At 40.9% G+C, this 13,577-nt stretch overlaps 1 protein-coding gene across 4 annotated transcripts in view; it reads right to left on the bottom strand.

Moving 5' to 3' along the window:
• Positions 1-13,577, bottom strand: part of PDE4D (phosphodiesterase 4D) — an 893,429-nt gene that overhangs the window by 15,632 nt on the left and 864,220 nt on the right. For 3 of the 4 annotated variants that reach the window (XM_004703593.3, XM_045285313.1, XM_004703595.2), the window contains 4 exons: positions 3,860-3,953; positions 2,389-2,561; positions 1,700-1,798; positions 685-849 (listed from right to left, as the gene is read on the bottom strand). In XM_004703593.3, coding sequence (XP_004703650.1) covers positions 685-849; positions 1,700-1,798; positions 2,389-2,561; positions 3,860-3,953 — 531 coding nt within the window. Of the gene's footprint in view, positions 1-684; positions 850-1,699; positions 1,799-2,388; positions 2,562-3,859; positions 3,954-9,548; positions 9,810-13,577 lie in introns of those variants that run through there. The other variant, XM_004703594.2, reaches the window with a different exon arrangement.

Genomic DNA, 13,577 nt, shown 5'->3' with positions numbered 1-13,577 from the left:
ATTTGGGACAGAAAAGTATTTGTTGTGGAGGCTGTTCTTTGCATTACAGAATGCTTAGCAGCACCCCTGGTCTGTGTCCGCTACATGCCAGCAGTCTAGCTGGGACATAGCTCTAGACACTAATAACTGTCTCCTGGGGACTAGTGGGATGGAATCCATTCTAGTTCAAGACTATTGATCCAACTATACGGTATTAGCAACAGTTAATAATGAAAACCACCTTAATCGTAAAAGATATTTGCAAGAGAAACTACTTTCCCAAAGCATTTAAGCAAATCCAATTGCTTAGTAAAGATTTAATGGAGTAACTTCTTAGGATTTGATAAAAATTAAAGGAAGCACTTCCCTCTAATAAATTCTACGTTAAAAAAAATCGGGGCATTGCTTAGAGAAATTTTATAAAATAGTCATCCTTTAAACTATCAATATAAAAGCTAGCAGAGTAGATATTTCAAGGTACATATATGAAGTACATATACAATGTCCACTAGAGCACTTCAAAGACGCAGTACTGACGACAGATGAAGCCCTAAGCTCTGGGTCACTTTCATCGGCCAAACCCATCTGTTACCCACAGCAACAGTTTCCCCTAGAACTCAATTAGCCTCTGCATGCACTTTCATATACAACTATAAAAGTTGGGAACAGAAGTGGCAATTCCTGAAATGTAGACAATCGCTTTACCTCCAAAGCAGGTGTTGACAGTAGCACATGAGTAGACTGAACGACGTCGGCAGCATGGATGTTGTTGTGATAGGCCACATCAGCGTGGTAATGGTCTTCGAGAGTCATAAGGTAGGTAATTAAAGTATCTACTGGAATCTTAAATGTTTTCAACAAATCCCGCTCCTGCAGAAAAACAACTCCTCTTAACACTCCTATCTTTACAGATATACACAGACATAGAGAGATGTGAAACAATTCCCATAGAGCATTAATGAAAATATCACATGCCGGTATGTATGGCCTACAGATGACAAAAATGGTTCCTTCACAAAACTTAGTGAGAAACACGGAAACCAATGGAAGATAAAGCGAGTTCAGGGACAGAACAAAATTCCACTATAGAACTGAAGTGGACTTTACTCAAAATGTACAGGGTTGGGAATGAGCTGTCAAGTGTCACAGCTCCCATCTTCCAAATATCATGAGGTCACTTCAGTCCAGTCTTGCTGGTCAACCACTGGAGCCCACAGTCTGAAACGCAACCCCTCCTAGGTTTGGAGTCTGCCATTCCAATCCCCAGTTTACTAGAGCTTCAACTTCTCATGGAGATCCCAAATGCTAGCTGGGGACGAAGAGAGCCCGGTTCAAATGAGAACTGGACATGGAAAAGATATCAGTAGGTGAATAATAAAAATGAAAATTACGCTTTAAGGTTTAGTTAACAGGGGACTTAATAGCATTCTATTATCTGAGCTCGCCAGGGTCATAATGTTATCTTCCAACCATCACTTTAATGAAATGCTTCAATCTTCCCATACTACATCTTTTTCTTAAATGGAAAAACAAAATTGATATATTTGTGTCTTACATTCTATCTTTCTGTACCCTTATTTGTTCCCAGGTAAAAGGGCCAATAATAAGCTTAAGAGGATGCATAAAGAATGAGATGAAACCTATTTTTATGTACATCCTCCCAAGACTAGACATCAAGTGCCCAGGTAAAAGAAATGTGTCAGAATTTCACCGGGTTTACCTGAAAAATGGTGTGCATGATAACAGTCAGAGGCCGGTTCCCAGACAGCTCTGCTACTCGGAAAACATGAAGACCCCATTTGTTCACATCCTCTAGTTCCTGGAATGACCAAAAGATACCATAAAATAAGCCAATCAATGAACCCAATCGTTGAACAATTACTGATTTAGCACAAAGATGTCCATTTTTTTCCATCACTAAATGCTGTGGCTGAAACAGTATCAATACAGGCAAAGATTGTGCAAGCTCATTTAAATGTACTGAAAACGGAATAGCACTTCTTAACCTTACGACTTTGCTAACGCGAGTATTTACATACTTTGGATCTTAATGTCACAGCATTTCTTCGCTGGATCAAATTCATTCATTAAAGCTAATTTAATTCTCAAAAAAAAGAGATAAGAATACAGAGCAGTCCTCTTTTTTCCCTCCTTTCTTTTTCATTTTCTATCTATCTTGAGCTGACTTCTAACTCTCTAAGTTCAAAGACTAAAATGGAGAGGTCAAAAGCAAAGAACATACCATCCACCTGCCTAGTCCACATGTTAATGAAGCACAAATAATTCAGAGAGAGCTGTGCAGAGTACGTCCAAAGACACCAGACACACCCACGTATGTCTCTGCTCTATATGTGTGCAAGAACGACTCCACACTCCTTCATTCCCACAAGGTCCCTGACGTCACGGTACCTTGGCCAGGACGTCTTCTTGTTCGGTTTTCACTCCAAACCTTGGGATACTGGAGTTAGTCAAACTGGAGCTGTGCATCAACTTCTTGACTCCACTGATCTGAGACATCGGCCTTTTCTTTTTCTCTTTTTCCTTTTGAGTTGGAGAAGGAATTTCCACCTCATGTTGTTTATCTTAAGAAATTGAGGAATTTTATACATTAATTATCGACTCCTGTTTTTTGAAGTCCCAACAGACACAAGGGGCACGGTCCCAGTGATCACAGTGTATGCTATGAAATGGTTCCAAGGCAAGCCCATTGGAGAAAAGCTGGGTCTTCACAGTTTGATACACACTTCACTTGGCGGCGCTGAGCATGACTGCTGCCAATACATCTGGTTGCAGAGTCTCGGACAGCAAGCGCGACAATCAGTGGTCACTTTATTGATACAACAGATGCCCTGATAATTTCATTGTTAATGAGACTTTTCATGATAGCTACGTAAAAGCAAATCACACTGTTGCCACTGGTCATCAACTGTATTCCTATTTGAAATCTATTTAGAGGCTTGAAAATTACCCTTGCAAGGAAGGACCCCAGTTATAATTGTTAATTTCAAAATGGTGGCGTCGGCACACCCCAAGTCCTAAAAACAACAATATGGAAGTCTAAAAGCTTATCAAAGTGGGTTACCCTGTGGTCGCAGCAGCATTTGGGGATGACTTAAATCATTTCTACTACTCTTGAATGTCCTGTGCTATACTGAGATCAGGTGTACGATGTTTCAAGTTTTTTATGGGACAGGGGATTTCTGATATTAACTGCTATGCATGTGCACAGATTGTGATTTTCTAAGAAGACATAAGATGCCACTAATTCCACACAGCCAGCTGATCTTTGTGCATGGAGGTATGGATTAACAGAAGTCTGCTTAGTGCGTGTGTTAATTAGATAGTACAGCGGTTGTACTTGAAAGTGAATGGAGTCCAGGATCCGTTCAAGTTCCTGATTTTGTTCATTCTATGTTATTCCAGTAGACGAGGAGGGAGGTTCTACAACACCACACTTTCAGCTGTAATCACATTTTTTGGTCAACAACGGTGTGGTCTGTGAGCCTCACTGGCTCATTAATGGGCTTGGTGTCCACGACAGTCAATTAGGTTGGCCAGTAAGGAAGATTTGCCATTTAACAAGCATTTTACTGACTCCAGGCAGAGATCTTGGTGTAAGATATATTTTTAACGAGGCTACTACTTTGAGAGCCCTGGTAACATAGAACCTAATTCATAGAGTCCCTGAAGTTGAACAGATGTGAAAGAATTTTTAAAATGTTATCTTAGCTTCTAAGGCTTAGAGGATCAAATTAGTGGTAAGACAGGTGAAAACCAAATGCAATTGCTAAAGCTTGCTTGGTTTCAAAGTAAGTCAGTGCTGACAACCCCTCCGAAAACAAACTTAAAAGAAACAGTTCAAATCGCCCATTATTCTCACCTAAGAATGTGTTTGATATGTACTCGGAGACTTGATTTCCAGATCGACTCATTTCAGAGAGATGGGTGAGCTCCCGATTAAGCATCCTTTTGAACTGGAAAGGGAAAAAGAAAAATTTAAATGACATTACATAAACATACTCTCAGACCTAGAAAAATAAACACAAGACATGTAAACATGACCCTCATATCGAGTTTAGGCCAGCATCATCCAACAGAGCTTTCAGCGATGATGGGAAAGGTTTAGAACCTACCCTGACCTGCGTGCTACCTCCTAGCCCCAGGTGGCTAGTAGATGCCTTAAAACATGGCTACCCTAAATGAAAACTACTTTAATTCGATCACATTGGAGTAGCGACACATTTGTCTAGTGACCTCCATACTGAATGACACATTTAGACACCCAAAACCATTTCATGAAGGTGAATGGGGGGACACGAAATTAAGATGCACTGCTAGAATTCAAAGAAGGAACACAAAGAAGCTAACTTCCAGGGACACACAAGTGCTGCCATACAGAACATGGTCTGTTTGTACCAAGTCATTTTGCATTAGTACATGTGAACTTTGGGAACTGGTAAAAGGGTAAAATGTAGTCTTTCACGCCAATGTAAAACAGAGTACATATGATCTGAGTATTCTTCTAGAACTCTGGAGAAATAAGTGTGTGGAAAGGCACCATGTATGTTTCATTTCTAATGTTTCCTTTTTGAATAGAGTGGAAGGTTTTTTTTTTTTTTAGCTTTTTAAAGATGGACTGTTTTTTGTATGACCATCGAACTTCCCAATCCACTTCCCCAAGTCACATAACAGGTCAACTTCCAACACCCCATCAGTTCACAGTTCATTCTGCTGACTGATGTCTATTTAAATGGCTCCTATTTAATCACAAGGCAACACAGGACTGAACCTCCAACCTCTACTTGGCGTTCCCAAATCACAGTATTCAGTAGGTCTTGGGTCTCCCCAGATACGCTTCTTGTTAGGGTGTCTTCCTTTGATTTTTTAAAAAGGCTACTGGACCTTTTAATATACCTTAGGACTTCCCTTAATATTTTCTCAATGCATACAGTAACTGCTACTAGACAGTTCCTCAAAAAGCCGTCAAAAACACTCTGCCCTAATTAATACGCAATGAGTGGTCTTTTAAAATTGATACAGTAAGCTTCATCAACATTTGAATTCCCTCATTGATTCTTAATTTCACCCTGTTGGGGTGTAGTCTGTTTATTGTTCACTAATGTTTGAAACGGGGTTCTAACTATTTAATTGGTTTATTTAGCACCAAAAGACAATCTTGTATCTCTGCAGAGTGAATCCCAGGGGGGCCTAACCAGTGACACCTGACGGATCACTAAAGTCAACCTCATGGCCCATCTAGATTCCGATTAAGAATTGAACTATCACCACAGAACACTGTGGGAGACCCATGACAACACTTCAGGTGACCCACTGGGGACTTCAAGAAATGAACACTAGCATCTCATGCCTTCAAAGCTGAAGACCTTCCCAGGACCAACATACATTCTTCTGCTTGTTAACTGACGGATTCTAAAGGAATCGTGGTGGTGTGAGGGGTTAGCATTGGGCTGCTGAGAGCGAGATCCACATTTCAAACCCACCAGTCACTCCGATTGTGAAGGAGGAAGATGAGGCTTATTTCTGTACAGATTTGCAGCCTCGGAAATCCTACATAGGGCTGCTATGTGTTGGAACTGACTCAGTGACAATGGGAGTAAGGAGCCCCGGTTGGGCCACCGTGTTCAACATTGGGCTGTTAACAGCACAGTACGCAGTTCAAACCCACTAGCCGCCTGCAGGAGAAAGAGAAAGTTCTGCTCTTATAAAGATGTAGCCTTGGAAAGTGTATGGAGCAGTTTCCTTGTCCTGTAGGGTCACTATGAGTCTGAATTGATTCAACGGCAGTGGGCTCGGTTTGGTTTTGGTTTAGGGTGTTTAATCTCAGGCCTACAGGAACACAAAGTTCATTTTCTTGGTTGATACGTTATAAAAACTTGAACATTCACTAACCCCTATAGGAAAAACAAACACACACAAAAATGAGGCATAAATCCCGTACGCCCATAATCCAATGTTAACTGACAACTTTATTAGCTGTATTTCCTTCTCTTCTCCTTTCCTCATGTTTTTTAAATTGGTATTGTGTAGCATACAAAAAAAGATGAATTACAGTTTCTGCTAACTTACCATTACTCACTATAACCCACAGAGGGGGAGAAAACCTGGGGCCAGCCATTTAAGCATATGTGCATGAAGACATCCACAATCATGTTTTAAAATCCGTCTGCACATCTTTTACGGAAGTTTATTTTCTTGGGACGATGAGAGGCTATGAACTAAGTATCCATGCTAATACAACGTGTCTTGTGTTTGCCCAACACATATTAAGTGCTCCCAATTATTTGTACTCTTTCATTGTTTTAGCTCCTTGACCAGCACTCTTTCTGTGATGTCTGGGCCTTTTCTGGTGATGTTTTTTTAAACCACTAAAAGACACACGTGTGAAGGCCTGGACTAAAGTTATGGGTAGCTCACATTTAGAAAACCACTCCACCCGCCCAAGGAAGAAACTATTATACGTAAAGGTGAGTAAGGTTTTGGCTTAACATATTCAATTCACCCTTGGAAAAATGAGAATCTGCTAAACATATACTCAACATCTAATCTCTCATGTACCTGAAATCATCCATGCTGTGAGTTAAATGCTGCCATTAAGAACTGCCTGGTCAAAGCCAAAGTCCTTTTCTGTAACAAGCGAGGTAGACAAGGCTTTCAGGCATTCCTCTGGCCCCTTAGTGCTCTACAGGACAAAACATGGCCCAACAGACCTCCAGGTACTTCTCCCTAATGTAGCTAAACAACAATGCAAGCTTTCTGGGAGCCACTTTCTTTTTCAAAAGATCACCATCTAACTTACAAGGGACCAGGTTTAAGGGATGCTGTCATATGCTCAAGCAGAGAAAAAGTACATGCTACTTGCGGATATACGACACCCATTATTGGATTCATCTGAGAGCCTACAAAGCATGAAGTTTCATCTTCCAGGAAGTTTTGTTTATAGAATTCATCAAAATAAGCCAGCTTTATAGACCACTTGGGCAACCTATGACATGAAGAGAGTCCAACTGTTGTGTAGGCTGAATGAGAGATTGTACATCCCACTGACAACTACATCGGACACCTCTCTTTTCAGATACTCTCCTGCCTTTGGTTAAGAAACAAAGACAGGGGCTAGAGGAATCTTTAATCCTTTAAAGATGTCCCTATCAAGGTGCTCCAAAGAAGCCAGCACTTCCTTTCACACAGCCAGAAAGCCAATGTTTTCTGTAACCCACGATCTTCTCCGGGGAGAGAACACAGAGGATTTCCTGAAGACATGATTTTCCAAGCGTCAATTAAGTTACACTGACTGTAAGGTCACTTACTGAAAGCAATTTAAATGGCTTTCCTTCCTTGAGATTGCTATCAAACTTTTAGTCCTGGGAAGCTAAATTAAGAAGCACAAAAATGACTACCTGCGCTTTCTCAACTAGTAGCTCACCCAACAAACAGTTTCGGTGTGTTGAGCTGGATCTACTAGAAAACAATGTACTATACCATTCAACAGTCATCCTGATATATAAGTGGATTTCCCCCCTCATTTTGCCATAGCAATATATTTAGGATAACGACATAAAAATCACCACAAGGAATAGGGTTCAATTAGAAAAGGTAGCAAGATGTCGTCTTCCCAGGATCGTTAGGGTGCTCAGCAGATTTAGAAGACATAAATGTAGAACAGCCTTTCAAAAGACCTGGTTGCAGATGGCAGGAAATTGAGCTGAGGATGTCATACTTTAAAAAGAGGGGCTTCTACATGTTTGCCAGTGATACATTTTTCTTTTCATCAAAATAATCTGAGAACAATATATAGAAACATGGTTGCAACAAGGGGGGACGGGGATTTCTGAGCAAATGCTTTCAAACCCTTTGTTCTCGTTTGCACCGGCACGTTTGTATCATTAGGAAAATGAAGATGCAGGTGTGCTTGGACACTGTATTTTTCTTTTTACATTAAATTTAAAAAGCCAAGTTTTATCATGCATTTAGGATTAAGAGACCAAAACAAACAAGACAAGACAATTAAAATATTCTTAAATGTAATCCCCTGTATGTTTGCATTCATGCCCCAGCCTGCTACTGGGAATATTACACGTCTCCTTTGGGTATGATTAAGAAGGTGAGGCACAGCAAACACTGGGAGAATGCTTACCGCTTCCTAATATTTTGCTTAAAAAAAATGTGAATGTGCTGCACTATAATACACTATGCATGAAGCAGATTATCAGCTATTTAAAATAAACACTGGCTTTACCATATAAAAATACCATTGTTCAAAGCCCCATGTAAAACCAAATAGATCAAGGTACAGTATTAAAAATCAAGCAAAGCTGTCTAGAAAACATTCCCCACAACATGCTTCTAAGCAGTAAAATTCTGCATTTAGGTTACTTGAAGTATCATTCAGAATTATAATACACATGTGAAGCCTTTCTAAAATATGAGCTGAGTAACAGCTAAGCGTTGAATTCTGGAAGGAGGTTACAGGGTCTCTTATGGGCTCTATTACTTCTCTAAATTTCTTAAATATTATTCTAAGCCAGGAAGTGGTTAGTAATATTCAAGTAAAAAAAGTTACCTATTTCCAAAACAACTTACAAGATCTAGCCCATCTTGAACTGCGCGTGAGGGGCAAGACTAACTGGGCGGCTACACCTGAAATAACAGATCTTAGAATTCAAGTCAAGCTCACAGCAAAAGAGGAAGGAGAGCAAAAAATGAAACAAAACCAAAAAATTCCAATCTCAGGGCCATTAAAATAATGGACAATGAATCTTAAAAAACTGGCTTAAGTAGGATTGGGGTAAGTAGGCATAAACTTTCATTTCTGAAAGAATGCTTCCTTTGGGACAGAATGAGGTCTTTCTAGCTCTTGATTCTCTTATGGAGGTAAGCTCGCCAGGTACCACTGTGGGGCTTGCAAAAAGCTTGCCCAGGAAAAATTATAATCCTACTGAAGTTAGTATAGTCCTTTGTTGTCTGAGATTAACAAAAGCAAATGTTATCATACAAACTCATTATTTCTTCCCATTTTCATAGACAGGTTTTCATTGCAGTAATGTGACGTTCAAATAGTCAGCCAATATCATTATCTAAAGATTGATATCCAAAAGTAGAAAAGATATATTCATTTATCTAGTTAAATTAGTATAGGTTTTTCCCCAAGAGACACAAATTCTGTATTATTTTGAATGCTACATACTACCTAGGACCCATAAGGCAACATGTCATTTAGCCAAAGAATTTATTTTCCAATGAAGCTATTTAATTACCTTAAGATTTAAAATGATAGCTGAAATAACTCATGACAAATGAAAAAAACAAAAACAAACAACAACTATTGACTGCCTACTGGAAAAAAAAAAGCTTTTTAAACATGCAAGTTACATCCAACAACTTATGTAATCTTCCTCATCTTGACCACTAAAATCACATTCTTCCTTTCCTAATTTGTGCCTAAGGGGAAGAAATAAAATGGCTTTAAAGCATAAGCCTTTGGTAGAAAGCATCGGCACTATCAGTTGCGTAATCTATTAATCATGAGTTTTGAAAGCTAAAAGAAATCTTACCTTTATGTAGCCCCAAGACACTGACAGTAAATAGTTTACTTCAGGCATGTTGGATGGATTGATATAGAGAGAGATAATAAGCTCTAAAATACGTCTATCTTCAAAACCTCGATACTTTAACAATCTCCACAAGCCACGGTGCGTGAGGGACTTGCAAGGTTTTTGGTAATTAGGTGTATATATGGAATCCTCGCATTAGATACCGTCCAGCAGTCTTCCCATGGAATGCATGCCATTTGCAGAACTCCAGAAGGGAACCAGATTGAACAACTAGTCGGAATAAAGAGAGTTCATGGGATAAAGAAATATCTAAAAATCTAAGGGTCTGCATCTTCCTCTCCCGGAGCAGCAGGGCTTATGAATAATGTATGTCAAGATGGTTGGCTGCAAGAAAGACTAGTTCTGTCAAAAGCTACCAAATAAGGAATTGCAGGAAAGCCGTACAGTGACAAGAAACGCCTCCCAAAGAATCTCAACTATATGCACCAATAGCATGCCATCCCTCCGCCAGGAAGGGCAGGGGTGTGGCTTCAGCCCAGGCTGCCTTTCGATTGGTTGCTAAGGGGGAGGATAACCTAGGGTGGGGGGGTTCGGTGGGAGAAGGATGGGCAAAAAGCCATTTAATAATGGTATTCCTACAGCTGCAAAGCTGTCACATGGAAATATGAATGGGATTCCCCTCTTCCTCGTGATGAATGAGGGCCACGAAAAGCTGGGGAAAATCTTGTAGCTGAATTTTAGACAAGGATGGCTGATCATTCCGGAGCCACTGCTATGCATTTTAATTATCTCTTCTCTCTAGTCTTGCTGCTCTGCCTGCTAAACAAACCCTGCTCTGCAATGGCAACCAGACAATTTCATGCCTTCTTTTTTCTAACTCAATGAAGTGGCTTCCCTGGTGACACAGATACACCCCAATCTCTTTCCCTGTCCAACCTGGAAAGCACAGCATGGCTATGAAGCCCAATTCTGCACCGCCCTCTCTCATGGCACTTGGTCTCATCGGTTGTGGCTACACTGCTCTGAGTGCCTTTTGTTTCTATTGTTATCTGTGTCTGAGCTCCAGATGCTAAGGCTCTGGGGCGGGAGTGGGGTGATTGATTATAAATCTGATGGGAAAAAACAGAAAGAGCATCTGAAAGCTCATGAAGGGGAGGGTCAATGGTCAGCGATCGCACGGTTTTGTGCACATCTTTCAGGATATACTTTGATCCGAAGAGAACGGACTTAGGACTGCACCAAGTTAAGAAAGGAACAAAAGTGGATCTTGGCAATAAAGACTTGGGAGAAAGATGAGGCGGTGTGCTCCCATAAAGATCGATGCTCTCGGAAGCCCGACACAGGGTGGCTGGGAGTTGGAACTGAGGGGGTGATCTGACGGCAGTGGGTTTGCCTGCGCTGCAGCAGGCAAGGCAGTGCAAGGCAGTGCAATCGCTAAAGAGCTCAGTTAACTACAAGTGGCTCTGTAGGAGAAGGACTTGGCAAATTGCACCTATAAGATTACCACCTCGGGCAGCTACGAGCTGAATCAGCTCCGTGGCACCCAGTAACAACAACATCAGCCAGGCACTATCCTGAGGGTTGGGACAAAACAAGAGTAGAGGCATACCTTGTGCCAAAATGGCAAGGAGGGTTTATCAGACCTCCTCTGGCTTACCTACTGCCCTGAGCCAGGGGTCGGTTTCTATTCCTCCCTTGGCACGCTACTGCCAGGCTGGGTTCAATAATCCACTGCAATGGCCACACAGAATTTGCAGACAATACTCAACATGAAGAGGGAGGGAGGTTATTATGTGTCATACCAAGTCATTTAAACTCTGTCCTACAGGCTCACTGATGTGCTGGGACTGGGTTTGGGTTTTTATTTAGATGCACTAAGAGCTTTATATTCTTCACTGCTAATCTTTTCAAGGACCACTAACATAGGTATTACAATATCCCCTTTAGACAAGGCCAATAGTCCAGCACGCTCACTGGACCACCCTACCACAAGGCTTTATTTGTACTACTCTCCAACTGCTAAATTGCCAAAAAGTAGATTCAAAAAAATATTCCTGGCATTATTCTGTATGTAGTCTAATGTCTGTACACAATAAGTTCATATTGTATTGGGGTGATGCACTGGGCTGCTAACCACAAGGTCAGCACTTCGAAACCACCAGCTGCTCCTCAGAAGAAAGATGAGGCTTTCTACTCTCATAATGAGTTGCAGTTTTGGAACAGGGCCAGTCCTACTGTGCCCTAAAGTGCCCTAAAGGGTCACTGGGTTGGAAGCAGCTCGATGACCCCTAACAACTGGATCTATTTCATTTTACGTCTTTCTACTTAAGACCAAAGTTCTGGGAGTTGCTAATTGACAAGCAGGTTGGCACCAAGTAGGCTCTGAAAAAATATTCAAATGTTGCTAAGCTTCACAAACTCATATCCAACTGCTAAATTCTCCTTGCTTTCTGAGGGCGAGTTGTTGCTGTTATTAGCTGCCCTGTGCTCCAGGGAACTGTAGCCTGGGCTCTCTAGACTGAAACCTTTTCTGAAGTAGTTTGCTGGGGCTTTCTTCCTTAGAACTGCCAATGGGTTCAAACTAACTGTGGGTTAGCAACAGTCTGTCAAATGCTGGCACCACCCAGGCGTTTGAGGAAAGGTGAAAACTCTGATAACCTTAGCAGACCTGTGCTTTAAAGATACTTATTCTGGCATTTTTAAATGCTTAAAAAATATCCTTACAGGGTGATCATAATCTTGAATTCACTTCTAATCTATCATTTAAATCATAAATATATATATATTTTTACACTCTAACAGGTATAACTTTCTCTGATTTTGAAAATAACCTTAATTCAAGTAAAGTCAATACATCTATTTGTGTTTACCGCCCTCTAGTGATGCCAGGCAGGGAGTCTGGGTGAATAGAAGTGGTTACATGTTGGACTGCCAACCAGAAGGTCTGCAGTTTGAAACCACCAGCGTGGGAGAAAGATAAGGCTTTCAACTCCACCAAAGAGTCACAGTCTCAGAAATCCACCGGGGCAGCTCTCCGCTGTCCTATAGGTCGCTGTTCATCGGAATCAACTCAATGGCAATGAGAGGAGGAGCGCGATGCTAGAGATCTGCACTCAACTCAAGGCAGCTCTGGTGCTGAGGAACAGCAGCATCCGTAAATGACAGCCCATTCTGTGACGGACACGTGTCGGGGAGTCCAGGGAGAAAAAGAGTGTTTGGAAACTGTGTGTGGCAGTGAGTGTACAATACAGACTGCTTGACATTATTGAACTAAGAAATGATATCTGTATTAATTCCCAATTCGTACCAAAATTTTTTAATGCTTTCTTTAAATTAGGAAGGATCTTATAATATTAATTTACACTTTGACCAAGAAAAGCAATTCAAAAATAAGAAGGAAAAGTGGGGTGATGGTGTTTTTTGAGGTTTCTTGAGGGTGAAATGAGACTGATCTGATAGCTATCATGTACATTTCTTTTATACTTGGGCTTGCCTTTTTAAAATAAATAAAAGCTTTCTATTGTGAATTGGGTGAAGGTTTACAGAGCAAATCCATTTTCCGTTCAATAATTCATACATGTTGTTTCATGTCATTGACAGCAATTCCCAAAGTCCAGCATCATTTATTGTACTGCTTCCCCTGGGCTTGCAAATTCCAGTCCTCCTCCTTTCTGAATACTGTAAAATGCAACTGCACTTTTTACATATGTAATAGTGTATCGGCTTGCTCATCAAGTAAGGTGTACCTCTTTATGTTTCTTCTGGAGATTCCCTAATTAATGCAAACACACAAAAGGCCTGAAAACATGGTTTTTAAAAATTAATAAATTCAGGGAGGTGGGGGAAACGGTAGTGTTGTTAACAAACCCAGGGACAAGGGAACAACAAGTGATCCAAATCCATGGTGAGGAGGGTGTGGGAGGCCTGGTAGGCTATGATCAAGGGTAATGTAACCAGGAGGAATTGCTGAAACCCTGGTGGGGACTAAGCATGATAGTGGGAGAAGAGGAAAGTCAAAGGAAATAGAGG

The sequence above is a fragment of the Echinops telfairi genome, unplaced genomic scaffold (assembly GCF_000313985.2).
Source record: "Echinops telfairi isolate 266 unplaced genomic scaffold, ASM31398v2 ScPeMD7_7469;HRSCAF=8507_1, whole genome shotgun sequence".
NCBI classification, from domain to species: domain Eukaryota; kingdom Metazoa; phylum Chordata; class Mammalia; order Afrosoricida; family Tenrecidae; genus Echinops; species Echinops telfairi.
This window is presented reverse-complemented; position numbering and strand designations above follow the sequence as displayed.